Source organism: Acanthisitta chloris, unplaced genomic scaffold (genome assembly GCF_000695815.1).
Source record: "Acanthisitta chloris isolate BGI_N310 unplaced genomic scaffold, ASM69581v1 scaffold23133, whole genome shotgun sequence".
Taxonomy (NCBI): Eukaryota; Metazoa; Chordata; class Aves; order Passeriformes; family Acanthisittidae; genus Acanthisitta; species Acanthisitta chloris.
The window spans coordinates 17,323-29,123 of NW_008663585.1; the positions used below are offsets into that span (position 1 = coordinate 17,323).

The 11,801-nt window shown below is 40.1% G+C and overlaps 1 protein-coding gene across 1 annotated transcript in view; it reads left to right on the plus strand.

Moving 5' to 3' along the window:
- Positions 1-10,703, plus strand: part of RASGEF1B (RasGEF domain family, member 1B) — a gene marked incomplete at its 3' end in the record, with an annotated part of 14,946 nt that extends 4,243 nt beyond the window's left edge. Inside the window, exons 4-12 of the mRNA XM_009071055.1 lie at positions 1,745-1,957; positions 2,057-2,131; positions 3,442-3,537; positions 4,113-4,215; positions 4,912-4,991; positions 6,608-6,703; positions 8,570-8,665; positions 9,853-9,976; positions 10,631-10,703. Of these exons, the coding sequence (XP_009069303.1) occupies positions 1,745-1,957; positions 2,057-2,131; positions 3,442-3,537; positions 4,113-4,215; positions 4,912-4,991; positions 6,608-6,703; positions 8,570-8,665; positions 9,853-9,976; positions 10,631-10,703 (956 nt within the window). The remainder of the gene's footprint in view (positions 1-1,744; positions 1,958-2,056; positions 2,132-3,441; positions 3,538-4,112; positions 4,216-4,911; positions 4,992-6,607; positions 6,704-8,569; positions 8,666-9,852; positions 9,977-10,630) is intronic.
- Between the last annotated feature and the right edge of the window lie 1,098 nt (positions 10,704-11,801).

Consider the following 11,801-nt stretch of genomic DNA (forward strand, 5'->3'; position numbering starts at 1 on the left):
GATTCTAGGTACTCTTAACAGGAAGGTAAGAAACTGAAGTTCAGTTCAAGGAAAAGTACTAAGATTGAGGACTCACACCCACTTGGAAAATACCCACTGGCATGAGAAGAAAGAGAGAACCATTTAGCCTGGAGGAAGTTGAGTTGGTGGATGCAAGAGTGAAATGGGAAGAGAAAAGGGTTGTCTACAGTGAGGTTTCTGACAATACAGACAGTTTGAAAATGAAATTGTCTATTGAGGGGAAAAGCAGATGTACAATGGTGCTAGAAAATGAGCACTAGGGAGCAATCTTACTCTGGCAGTGAGCTATAAATCTTTTCTAGCTCTAGCTTTGAGGGGGTTTAGAGTTTGAGGTTTCCTTTAGAAAGACAGAGGGGAAGCAAGTGCTCCAGTAAATTGGCTTATTTTGTTGTGAACAGCTTGGAGAACAGTAAATGGCAACTTCCTTGACCTTGCTTGGATTGGTGGGAGTCATTACCTTAACTGATACAAAAGAAGCAGTGTTTCCTATTCCTGTTCATTACAATTCTTCTGCCTGTGTCTTCTTATTCCACTTCCTGGATTATTGTACTCCAGTACCATTAAGAAGTGTCACTAAGAGTCCAACTAAAACTGCTCACCACGCTAACATATTTCTCCTTCAAAAAAACGGCTTTGGAAAAAGCTTTGGAGTGAATGACAAATTCATTAGAATAAAGGAAACTTTGCTGCCTTAGACTGATCACAGTACAGTGTGCTGCCAACAGATTTTGAATGATCCTTTTTGCAGCCACTTAGGTTTTGCTTTAATGGCTTTAGGATGGTATGTGGAATTTGGAAGAGTAACCACCTTGGTTACACAGATCTATCTACTTAAGAGTTGAGTCCTGCTCCTACTTAAATTTGTCACTCCTGTTGACTTAAACTGCTACATGGAAAGGCCTGCAAGGGTGAAAGAAGAGAGAGGTGGTTTTATTATAGAAAAAGGAGAGGATAATCATAGAATCATAGAATTTTAGGGGTTAGAATGGATCTTACAGATATCTTGTCCCTACCCCTCTGCCATACGCAGGGACACCTCCTCACCAGAGCAGGTTGAGGGGGTTGGGACTAGATGATCTGTAAGATCCATTCCAACTCCTGAAATTCTATGATTCAATTATTATCTTCTTTTTCTCAGATTCATGGCAAATTTTGAATCTGACTTCACTGAAACTGGCCTTGATTTTCTCCAGAGAGAAGCAGACTCTGTATTTATTATTGAAGGGCCACATATTTGGTTTTTTTCTGTGGTCTTGAGCAGGACAAGTTGGGTATTTCATTCAGAAGATAGAATATAATCATCTGATGGCTGGTTACACTTTCCAGGAAGTGGATTGTGCACATCTTTTCTGCTGTTCCTTGAACTAACCAAGTCAATATTGAATCTGTGAGACAATTGCTGTTTAAATCCTCAACTGGATTCCTTTTGATCTGATTAAATACTAATGTTACAAATTCATATAGCAAAACTTATCTTAAGTTGACAACAAATACAGGTATCAGCATCAATCTGTTTTGGTGTCATGCAGATGTGAATGTTATCTTATCATCATCCCTGAAGGTTTTCAAGACAAAACTAGATGTGGCTCTTAGTGCCATGGTCTAGTAACAATGGTAGGGTTGGACTTGATGATCTTTGAGGTCTCTTCCAACCAGGTTGATTCTATGATTCTATGATTCTCACATTTTGAAAGCGTCTCCTGATTGTTTAATGTCATAACAGATGTATCGGAAGAAGGTCCAGCAGCTCCTGCAGAACCTGATCCGGAAGCTCACAGCTGTCAGCCAGTATGAGGAAGTACTTGCAAAAATTGATGCCACATCCACAGATCGCCTCACAGTTCTGAAGACCAAGCCCCAGTCCATCCAGAGGGACATAATCACAGTCTGCAATGATCCCTATGTGTTAGCTCAGCAGCTGACACACATAGAGCTTGTGAGTTGTTATACTCCCAAGTATGATTTCATCCTTCCCCTCTTTTTGAAGTGCAGGTTAACATAGGATATGACTTGGCTGCTTCTATGCTTTGTTTAGGAGAGACTCAATTATATTGGACCAGAAGAATTCATCCAGGCATTTGTGCAAAAGGATCCTTTGAATAATGATAAGGTAATTGGAGCAGCTCTGAAATACAGCATTTGGCATCATAGAACTCAGGTGTACCATGAGCTGGAAGTGAGGTCCAGCAATAAATGAGGATCAGTAGAAACAAGCTTTGTAATGAAAATGCTCTAGTATTCCTCTTAAACATTTTGCTAATGATTTTTTCTTTCTGGAGGACAACTTCTGAAGCTCCAGAACTCAGCCAACAAATTGACTTAAATTAAACATTTGCTGTTTTTTCTGATTCAGGCTAAGGGAGAACTTAATCCCGTGAATGTTTTCTCCAGGCCACCTATGTGGTCTATAGCTGGAAGGAGCTGAGTTTAACTTTGGTTTTTGTGTTACTCCTCTGTTCTTCCTCTTAGAGCTCTTTGCAGCAAACTTGCAAGTGGGTCAATTTGCAGGACATGGATCACAAAAAGGGGATAGAGAGCTCGAGATTCATGTGAGATGAAGGGCAAAGATGCAGTGGTTCCAACTACCCATGATAGAGTTGTCATCTCTTTGGGTGCTGTTTTCAAGATGATTTAGGTTTTAGTGTTTTCCAAGGTGACTTACCCCCTGTAAATAAACTGTGCCAAAGTCAGTTTGTTAAAACTTGAATTAACTGTCCTTCCTTAACCTGACAATCAGAGTACAATGATGCAGGTTTACAATTTGATGTTCAGTCACATGATCCCTGAAAATTATTTTCTAGATAGAGGTCAGTAAAACTGCTGTCTGTCCCTTTTTAGGAAACCCTGAGGTGTGGTGTGGGAATTGTTCCAAGCTACTACAGAATAGCACTGGTCAGGAAAGGGAGAATCCAATCAAAGTGGTAAAGCTGAATCTCCCAAAGTTAGGATGCAGTATGTCCATTTGTCATCAACAGCTGAACATAATGAGCCCATGGGGTGGCCTGTTCTCCATTTTCAATCTGCACTTGCAGAGAGCATAATGTATCTATTGTATCAGTGGAATGGGAGTAAGGACTGAAACAGTGTTCATATTCAAGGAAGCTTTAAGCAGATACTTTGCTTTGATTGTTTGCATAAGTCTATCCTAGTCCTTGAAGCACCCCAGTAGGACTTAAAGCACGTGATGGATTCCACATGACTGCTTGAGTGCTTTGCTGGGCCAACAGCTCAGGAGGAGGTTATACATGCTCAAATACTATGACTGCTGCTTTCCCTTGAAGCTTTTTGCCACTTTGGGTGATTGAGTTATTCCTGGTTATATGACAATGTTTGGGGATGACAAGGCAGAAAGCCAAAAAGTTTCTCTGAGGGAAAACACAAAAATGACACTAAACGTTGCTGTTTTTCCTCTGTCTGTAGAGCTGCTATGGAGATCAAAAGAAGACTCGGAATCTTGAAGCCTATGTGGAATGGTTTAACAGGCTCAGTTACTTGGTTGCAACAGAAATCTGCATGGTGAGCAAGGACTGAAAGGTTGTGTTTACTCTAGTAATCTGAAACTGAAGCCTTTTCAGGTTAGGTGCCTTTTGGACTTTTCATTTTCTCAACTCTGTACTTTTTCACATTTGGATGAAGTCAGCACACATCTGAAGAGGAAGTAAGTTCAGTGTTTTCAGCATTACACTGGTGCCTCATACTTTTTCATGTGACACAGTGGTGATGTTATGCTGGGTTAGCCCTTCTTGGCACAGCAATGTATCTGGCCTGTTGTTCCCTCCTGTGAAAGCTCCTTGTGAATGGAAGCCTATTTTCTCTCCTCTAGGCTGACCCTCTGCTCTACTGGTCTTCATATCCTTCTTTTTGGCAGAGCCTCTTTGCCTGTTGTCCTTGCTCTCTACCTGCCCAGTATCTGGACTGTCTTTGCTGTCCTGAATGCTTTGGAATGTAATAGTGTGACTTCCTCTACATGTAAAGAACAGCATGAAGCTGTGGTGTATATGGAAAAGACTTCTGACAGGGTGTTGTTTCTTTTGGGGATGTGTCAGAGTGCTCTGTGTCCTGCTGAGTGTTAACACCACAATCTCTTACAGCCTGTGAAGAAGAAACACAGAGCAAGAGTGATCGAATATTTCATTGATGTGGCACGAGAATGTTTTAACATTGGCAACTTTAACTCCTTAATGGCTATTATTTGTAAGTATGTGTACTGAGATATTCTGTCTCTCTTTGAATCTGGATAAAGGGAGCAAGGTGCTTTACACAAAAGTCTGCAGCTTAGCTTGGTTGGCAACATCAATTTGGGAAGCAAAGAGGTGGAGAACTGCTCAACACTGTTGTAGTATTATGTGTTTAGTATAAATTACTCAAACCCAAAGTTTTCATCGCAACTCAGATCTAAATCCCCAATTTTGAAACCAACTTTGGTGCTAAACTGGAATAGTAATTTTTCCTGTAATATGGAGAATTGATGTCTTTCATCATTCCTACCACACCATAAATATCCTACTGGTTTAAAAATTCCACACCTCTTTATAGGATAGAGAAGGATAGGGAAATATTGGCAATATATTTTAATTTGAAATGTGAGAACTTCATAGTTCTAGTTGGATGAACTCCATATTCTAGTTTGCATTGAAGTATGTAGGAGATGCTGTTGAAAACACTTAGCTTTTCTACTGTATATTCCTGTTTTATCAAATCCCCATTCGATAATATCACTGCACTTTTTGTAGGGCTTTTGTTCTGTAAGAGATATAGATTTTGTTTCCAGGTTTGTTCTGGAATTTAAAGAAAGCAATGACTCTGAGTAGCTCTGTTGAAAATATTTGTTATTGTTATTTAATTTTTTTTCTTTTAAATGCTCCAACAATCTCTTTTGCTTATGTCCAGCTGGCATGAACATGAGTCCTGTGTCTCGATTAAAGAAAACCTGGGCAAAAGTGAAGACAGCCAAGTTTGATATTCTTGAGGTAAGTTTGGCTAAGATTTCAAGAGGGGATTGTTAATAGCATTTTACTTTTAACTGCTCTAAAATGTGAGTTTGGCTTTGTTATGACATGTTTAATTTAGTACGTTTGTGCTCTTAATTGAAATTCTAGAAGACCTAATAGGAATTGTCCAGCTGATTTCTGCTCTTTTGATTTGGAAGAAGGAAATTGAAATTTGTTTGGGTTTTTTAATTCCCAAATCCACCTCCTAAGAATTATGGGGAGGAAAAAAAAAGTAGGTAAGGCCTTGAAAGAGAGAGATATTTGAGAGGGGATGGTGTGAATTGATCTTATGCAGTTCTGCCTTTGAAAATCAAGTTGAGCTGCCTTGAGCTTCCAGAGAAATTTGCCTTGAATTAATTGATTGACAGTTATCTTCAGTTAGTAGAGACCTTGGTCAAAGATCATGGAGGTGCAGCAGTTTGTGATTTACCCAAGAGATTACTTGCCAGCTGCTTAATTATCCTGCTGTAAATGGCAATCAGTTAATTCAGTTTATTTATTAGTAAGGTATTGTAAGGTTTTGTACTTGATACAAGCATGAAATGTTTATTAATATCATCAGAAGATTGGACTTGTGTTATGGCAACAGACTAAAACTATCACTGTGGCCACGTCACACTTCCTCCCCCCACCCTTGGGTGGGAAATAACCTTCCTCGTGCTAAGGGTGGCTCAGGAAGTTGCTCTTAAGATTACAGACCCATTTCCTTTGAGCTGGTTATTCAGGCTGGACTTTGCTGAGTAAGGTTGTACTTTGGGAGCCACTGTCATCTTGGTCACTGAGGTGCAGCAGTCAGTCTTGGAGCAGTGAGGTGGGGCCACCAACAGCTTTAGGTGTCTGATACTAGTTGGCCATTGCAGCTGAATTGGTTCTGAGAAACCTGCATACTAGGAAGAGCAGAACACCAGTGCCAACCCGCTGTTGTCTTAGTTTTGTGATTCTGATTTCTGAATTAAAGTTGAGCTGCCTTCTTTGTGGAGAGACAAAGAAGGTCCATGAAGCCTGACTGTGCTTTCCTGCCCTGACTTGCATTGGATCCCTTGTTGTGCTGAGTAAGCATTTTTAAAAATAAGGTTCTTTTCTTATGGAATGAACAGATAAATAATCATAGAATCATAGAATTTTAGGGGTTGGAATGGACTTTATTAGAGATCATCTCGTCCCAACCCCCTGCCCTGGGCAGGGACACCTCCCACCAGAGCAGGTTGCTCAAGGCTTCATCTAACCTGACTTTGGACACTGCCAGGGTTGGGGCATCTACTACCTCCCTGGGCAACCTGTGCCAGTGTCTCACCACCCTCACAGGAAAAAACCTTTTCCTAATATCTAACCTAAATTTCCCCTCTTTCAATTTGTCCCCATTGCCCCTTGTCCTGTCCCTGCAGGTCCTAGCACAGAGTCCCTCTCTGGCTCCCCTGTATCCCTCTCAGATCCTGGAAGGTTGTTACTGTTGAGATACCACAATCCTCTGAAAAGCTGCATTTGTCATGCTGTTCAGAAGACCTCTTCCTTTTTAAAATAGTTGCTCAATTGAAAAAAGAATTGCATGTGGTGATGCCACTATCTCATTATTTACATTTTTTTATGCCTTGTAGCATCAGATGGACCCTTCTAGCAATTTTTGTAATTACCGAACTGCTCTGCGTGGAGCCACTCAAAGGTCCTTGACAGCTCACAGTAACAGAGAGAAGGTATGTTTACCAATGACTTGGCAGTGGGCAAAAAAGAAATGTGCTGGTTAAGTTGAAAGGTAAAGTTTTTTCTTGGAATTGTGATTCTCAGCAGCTCTACCCCTGGTGGGCTTGTAAAAATCCTCTTAGGGCTGCCAGTTCAGTTTGTGCAGTCTGAAAGATGCAAACATTAAATGATTGTTTTGATTATTTAAATAAAATACAGACATGGCCTCAGGTCTTTTTTCCTTTTTGTTTTTTTTTTTTTTTTGTTTGTTTTTTGTTTTTTTTTTTTTTTTTTGACAGAGAACTATATCTCCCAAACCAGTAATACAGATGGAAAGGCTAAGGACTGAAAAGAGGTTGCTAGGAATTTATTCTTGTAGCTGCTACTTGTGCTAAATTTTAAGTGGTTTATGGTTTAGGGTGGAAAAGCTTTAACATTTACTCAGAAAAGGTATTCTAAAACTCAAATCTAGACAGAGCTCTGAAGTCCCCTTCCTGTGTATAGTCTTTAAATGAAATTAAATGCACTATGGATTTTTTTAGTGGAAATGGTGAGATGAATCAGTTGTTTGTGTAATGCATTGGGTTAAAATTCACCTTCCAGATTCAAGAGCAACTGTGAACTATGTGTTCACAGAGGTGGCATCTTTCTTTAAAACATATTTGCTTTTGAGAAATAAACTGTATTTGGTCACACATTAATACAGACTCTCAGTTGTAGTTCTTGTGGAAAGGAACCAAATACCTTCCTAGCTGCTCTCCACTTAGAAGCTTATAATATTAGGACTTCATGCTGTGTTTAATAAACCTGATCTTGATGTTTATAGAATAAACTATGAGCCAGATGAAGCAAATCCATGTACAATCTGCTGGTCTATACTGTCGTCATACAGGGAATTTTTTCCTGAGTGCTAAGCATCTATTCATATTCGAAGTACCAGGAGTTTAAATGTGAGATGCTTACTCTTTTTCAGAGAAAAGTGAGTTTTAAGACTTCAGGGAAAGAACTTACAGATACTGAAATGGTGCCGTGAAGTCTTCCATGGAAATAGTGATAAGTGGTATTTGTTATATCCCCAGTTGTTACAAGGATGTGTAGATGTGAAAATTTTTGTAGGATGAAAGTTGAAATAGAACCATTTTAAGAATGTAAGAACGTTCCAGCATTCGCCAAAGAAAAATACTTTGATTTGTTCAGCTGGAAGGAAATGCTTCATATTGAGCCAATCAGTACAAAGATGCCACTTCTTGCATGAGCTCAGGGAACCGTAGATTGAAAACCGTTTGTGCTGCTAGCCCCAAATTTTCCCTGCTGTGCTTTAATGTGCATCTCCTCTCATTTATCAAGCAAGTCCCTGCCAAGGGGGAAAGCTACACTACAAGATCCCCTGCAGGAATTGCATGTAAGAAGTAGACACACCTCTGAGCATTTCTCTTCTGGAATCTGAAAGGAAGAATGAAAAAATGTAACCAAGAGGGACATGACATAGAAAGGAAATGTTAGGCATATTGTTGCTCTAAACATGCCTCATAGGCACAGCTGACAAGCAGTGAAGTGCTAAGGGGTACTTTGGTTGTGACCTTGACAGGGAGCTACATGCCAAGCAGAGTTCAGGTTAACAGAAGCAGTTTGGCACAAAGCTGGAAGTAAAATTAGAGGGATTAGCTTGCCATGCAAGGGAGGACTTTTTGTTGAGAGACATCAAGTATTGTAGAATGTAGTGAAAGCAAGGTTTTTACGTAGTGAAAGAGATATATCATAGAGATCTTAGTCCTTCGGTATTTTGCTTACCTTTTGTACCACCTGACTTTTTCTTTTCTCTGTAAATCACTAAGTCTTGATTCAGGCCTAGACTGAGCATAATGTTGTTCTTTCTTTAGATTGTAATACCTTTCTTCAGCCTCTTGATCAAAGATATTTACTTCCTCAATGAGGGTTGTGCCAATCGTCTTCCAAATGGACACGTCAATTTTGAAGTAAGTAGGGCACTGTGTGGGGTATTGATACTGGGTCAGCCCCTCTAACAGAAAACTGAGGCATGGTCCAACTTCCACTGGATTCTGGGGGAGAAATATTAGACTGGAATTTGAGTATATCTGTTGCTTCTCAGAGGAGCTGGGAGGTAGTCAGGAAAAAGCAGTTTTAGTGAAGATGAAGTGTTTTAGAGAAGCTTTCAATATTCACAAGTGTTTAGTGGGGGAAAAAAGTCAGAATTTTCCCAGTGCTCAAGTGCATATAAACATTAAAATTCACAAGTTTATTATACTTATTATGCAAAGTCATTCAAATTAATATTTTAGAGATTATTTTTTAATTCCTCATGTAAAAGGAGAGTTCATCCTTTGTCAGGGTATATAGGCAGCATTTTTCATGCATGTAAGTCAGATATCCTCTGCAGAAACATGTGATAGAACAGCAGTGAAGGAGTTTTGAGTCTCTTGTCTTTCAGTAGTTCTTCTGCCTCTGATTTGTTGTCTGACAGTATGGATTACCCAATGATTTGTTTTCTGGTACTTTCAGTTTTCAAGGGCCTCAGGTCATCAACACAAAATTCCAGTACACTTCACCTGTAGTCATTGACCTGAATTAACCTGGTTCTCAAGCTTCAGTTTGAATCCATTACCCCTTGTCCTATCACTGCATCTCCTAACACAGAGTCCCTCTCCAGCTCCTTGTAGGCCCTTCAGATATTGAAAAGTTGCTCTGAGGTCTCCACACAACCTTCTCTTCCCCAGGCTGAACAGCCCCAACTCCCTCAGCCTGTCCTCATAGGGGAGATGCTCCAGTGCTCTTAGCAACTTTGTGGCCTCCTCTGGACTTGCTTTCATTGCAAAACAAAAAGCAGGAGCATCATTGAAGTTAAAAGCTGGGCATAAGGAGTGTTACCAGCTCCTTGGAAAGGAACTGAGTGCAGTTATAGCTACTGTTTGTATTCATAAATAGCAATTTTACCAAGGTGAAGGAGTGGGAAGTTCCCCCAGTGTTAAACAGGAACACACAGATTAGAAGCTGAGTTGTTGAGTCAGGTCATGTTCAATTTTATCTTAAAAGCTGAGGACAATCCAAGCCTTGGATTTAAAACCAAGATCTCTCTCTTTAAAAAATGTTGAGGGTAAGTAGTGCTGCTCAATATATAGCACCTCTTCTCTTTTTATTCTGACAGAAATTCTGGGAATTGGCTAAACAAGTCAGTGAATTTATGACATGGAAGCAAGTGGAATGTCCTTTTGAAAGGGATTGGAAGATTCTGCAGTACTTGCTCACTGTCCCAGTCTTCAGTGATGATGGTAAGGAGCTCTGGGATTCCTGCAGGTCTGGTGTCACTGGCTGCTGCACAATCTCTCTCCATGTTAAGCTGTGCCTTCCTCACAGAAAAGAAAGACTTTGTCTTGAGACAGCTCTGTCTGCCAAGTAAAAAAATGCTCCAGCCTTACAAATGACAGACAAGATAAGATTTTTCTTTCATGTGCACATGGTCTGTGGGAATCAACATTGTCCATTTCTCTGAAATGGAATGAACAAATGGATGTGATGCATATAAATGTCATCTGTGGTGTATTTATAGGAACTTTCAGGATACTTTATGCTAAAAAGATGCTGCTTGAGAAACAAACCAGAGATTTCACTGGTTACTTACAAAGCAGCATGTCCCTGGGCTGATTTTTTTAATCTTTTGAGAGCTTTCTTCTACTTGTGCTTTTGAGCTTCCGCTAGTTGGTTTTTTTCCCCCCCTCAGGGCAGTCTTTGTTCTCATGCACAGTTCGTTAGTATTGTCTGGATGCAATTATAAGCAATGCTGTACTTCCTAATGGGATTCTGGAGCCCTGATCTGAGGGATGGATAATACATGCTTGCTTCATTTAACTCAGTCCACTTGCCAGGGAGAGCAAATTTTAAAACGCCAGTAGGGCCTAACATAATGTATTTGCTTCTGATTGCAGCACTTTACTTGGCTTCCTATGAGAGTGAAAGTCCTGAGAATCACATTGAAAAGGACAGATGGAAGACACTAAGGTTTGTGTCAGAGGTTACTCGGATCAATAAATAAACAGAATGGGACACAGAGCAAGCAGCAAACAGTTAAAACCAAATGGCATGTTACATGTTTCAACAGATGGGGCACAGTATTGTTGTAAATCCCCTCTCCAGTCTGGGACTCTTGGGAAAAATAGAACAGTCAGGCTTTATCTTAAACCCTCTCAGGCTTTCTTTCCCTTAGGGAATGGGAATTAGAATAAGTCATTTTTATTTTAATTTCTTGTGTTACTTGTGTTTCAGTGTAGGAAAAAACCTACTTTCTAAACTTCCAAGAAATCTCTAGTTCCTCACAAGTCCTATACAGAGCACTCTGGTTTCCAAGCAGATGTTGCAGTTGCTGCATCCCTTTGTGAAAGCAGTTAACAATCTAGAGTCTAGGCTGGGGAAAAAAAAACAAATTTCAGCAAAATGGAATTTTTGGCTTTTCTTCTCCTGGTATTTGAATATAGCCTGACCAGCTCTTTCATTTTACTAGTTATGGAAGGATACACAAACTATTATGGGGTTGTTTTAGACCATGCTTGGCCAATTGAATTTTAATTTTTGGGTTTTTAAAAAAAAATGACTTCGTGGAAGAAGAGAAAACTAATCAGGTGCATAGATAGAGAACAGAATTAAGCAGGTGTATGAATAGTCTGTTTTCACCCCCAAGCCATACCTCCACTTTAGTCTTAAAACTGTCAATATCCCAAGGAACTGACCATTAGTCAGGTGTCCTTGTCACTGTTACAGGCAAATGGTGTGTTAACACCATGGACATAATATCCCAACTCTTCTGGTCCACTCTGCAACACTGTAAAGAGACAACTGAACACCACAACCCTAAGGATTCTCCTGGGAGTGTGTTGTTTTTTTCTGGGATATCACAAGGGGATGCAACAATTCCACCTGATTACTACTTCTAATTTTGAGGAGAAGAAAGAGAGTTACTCATGTCAGGGCACAGACTCTGTGTTACACAGGGTGGCAAGATGAAAACCTGTGGTATCACAAATCTCAGTTTCACAGGGTCCTTATCATGGCACCCTGGAGCTGTCTGAGATGATGTACAGGATTCTAACGATTGTCTTTCCC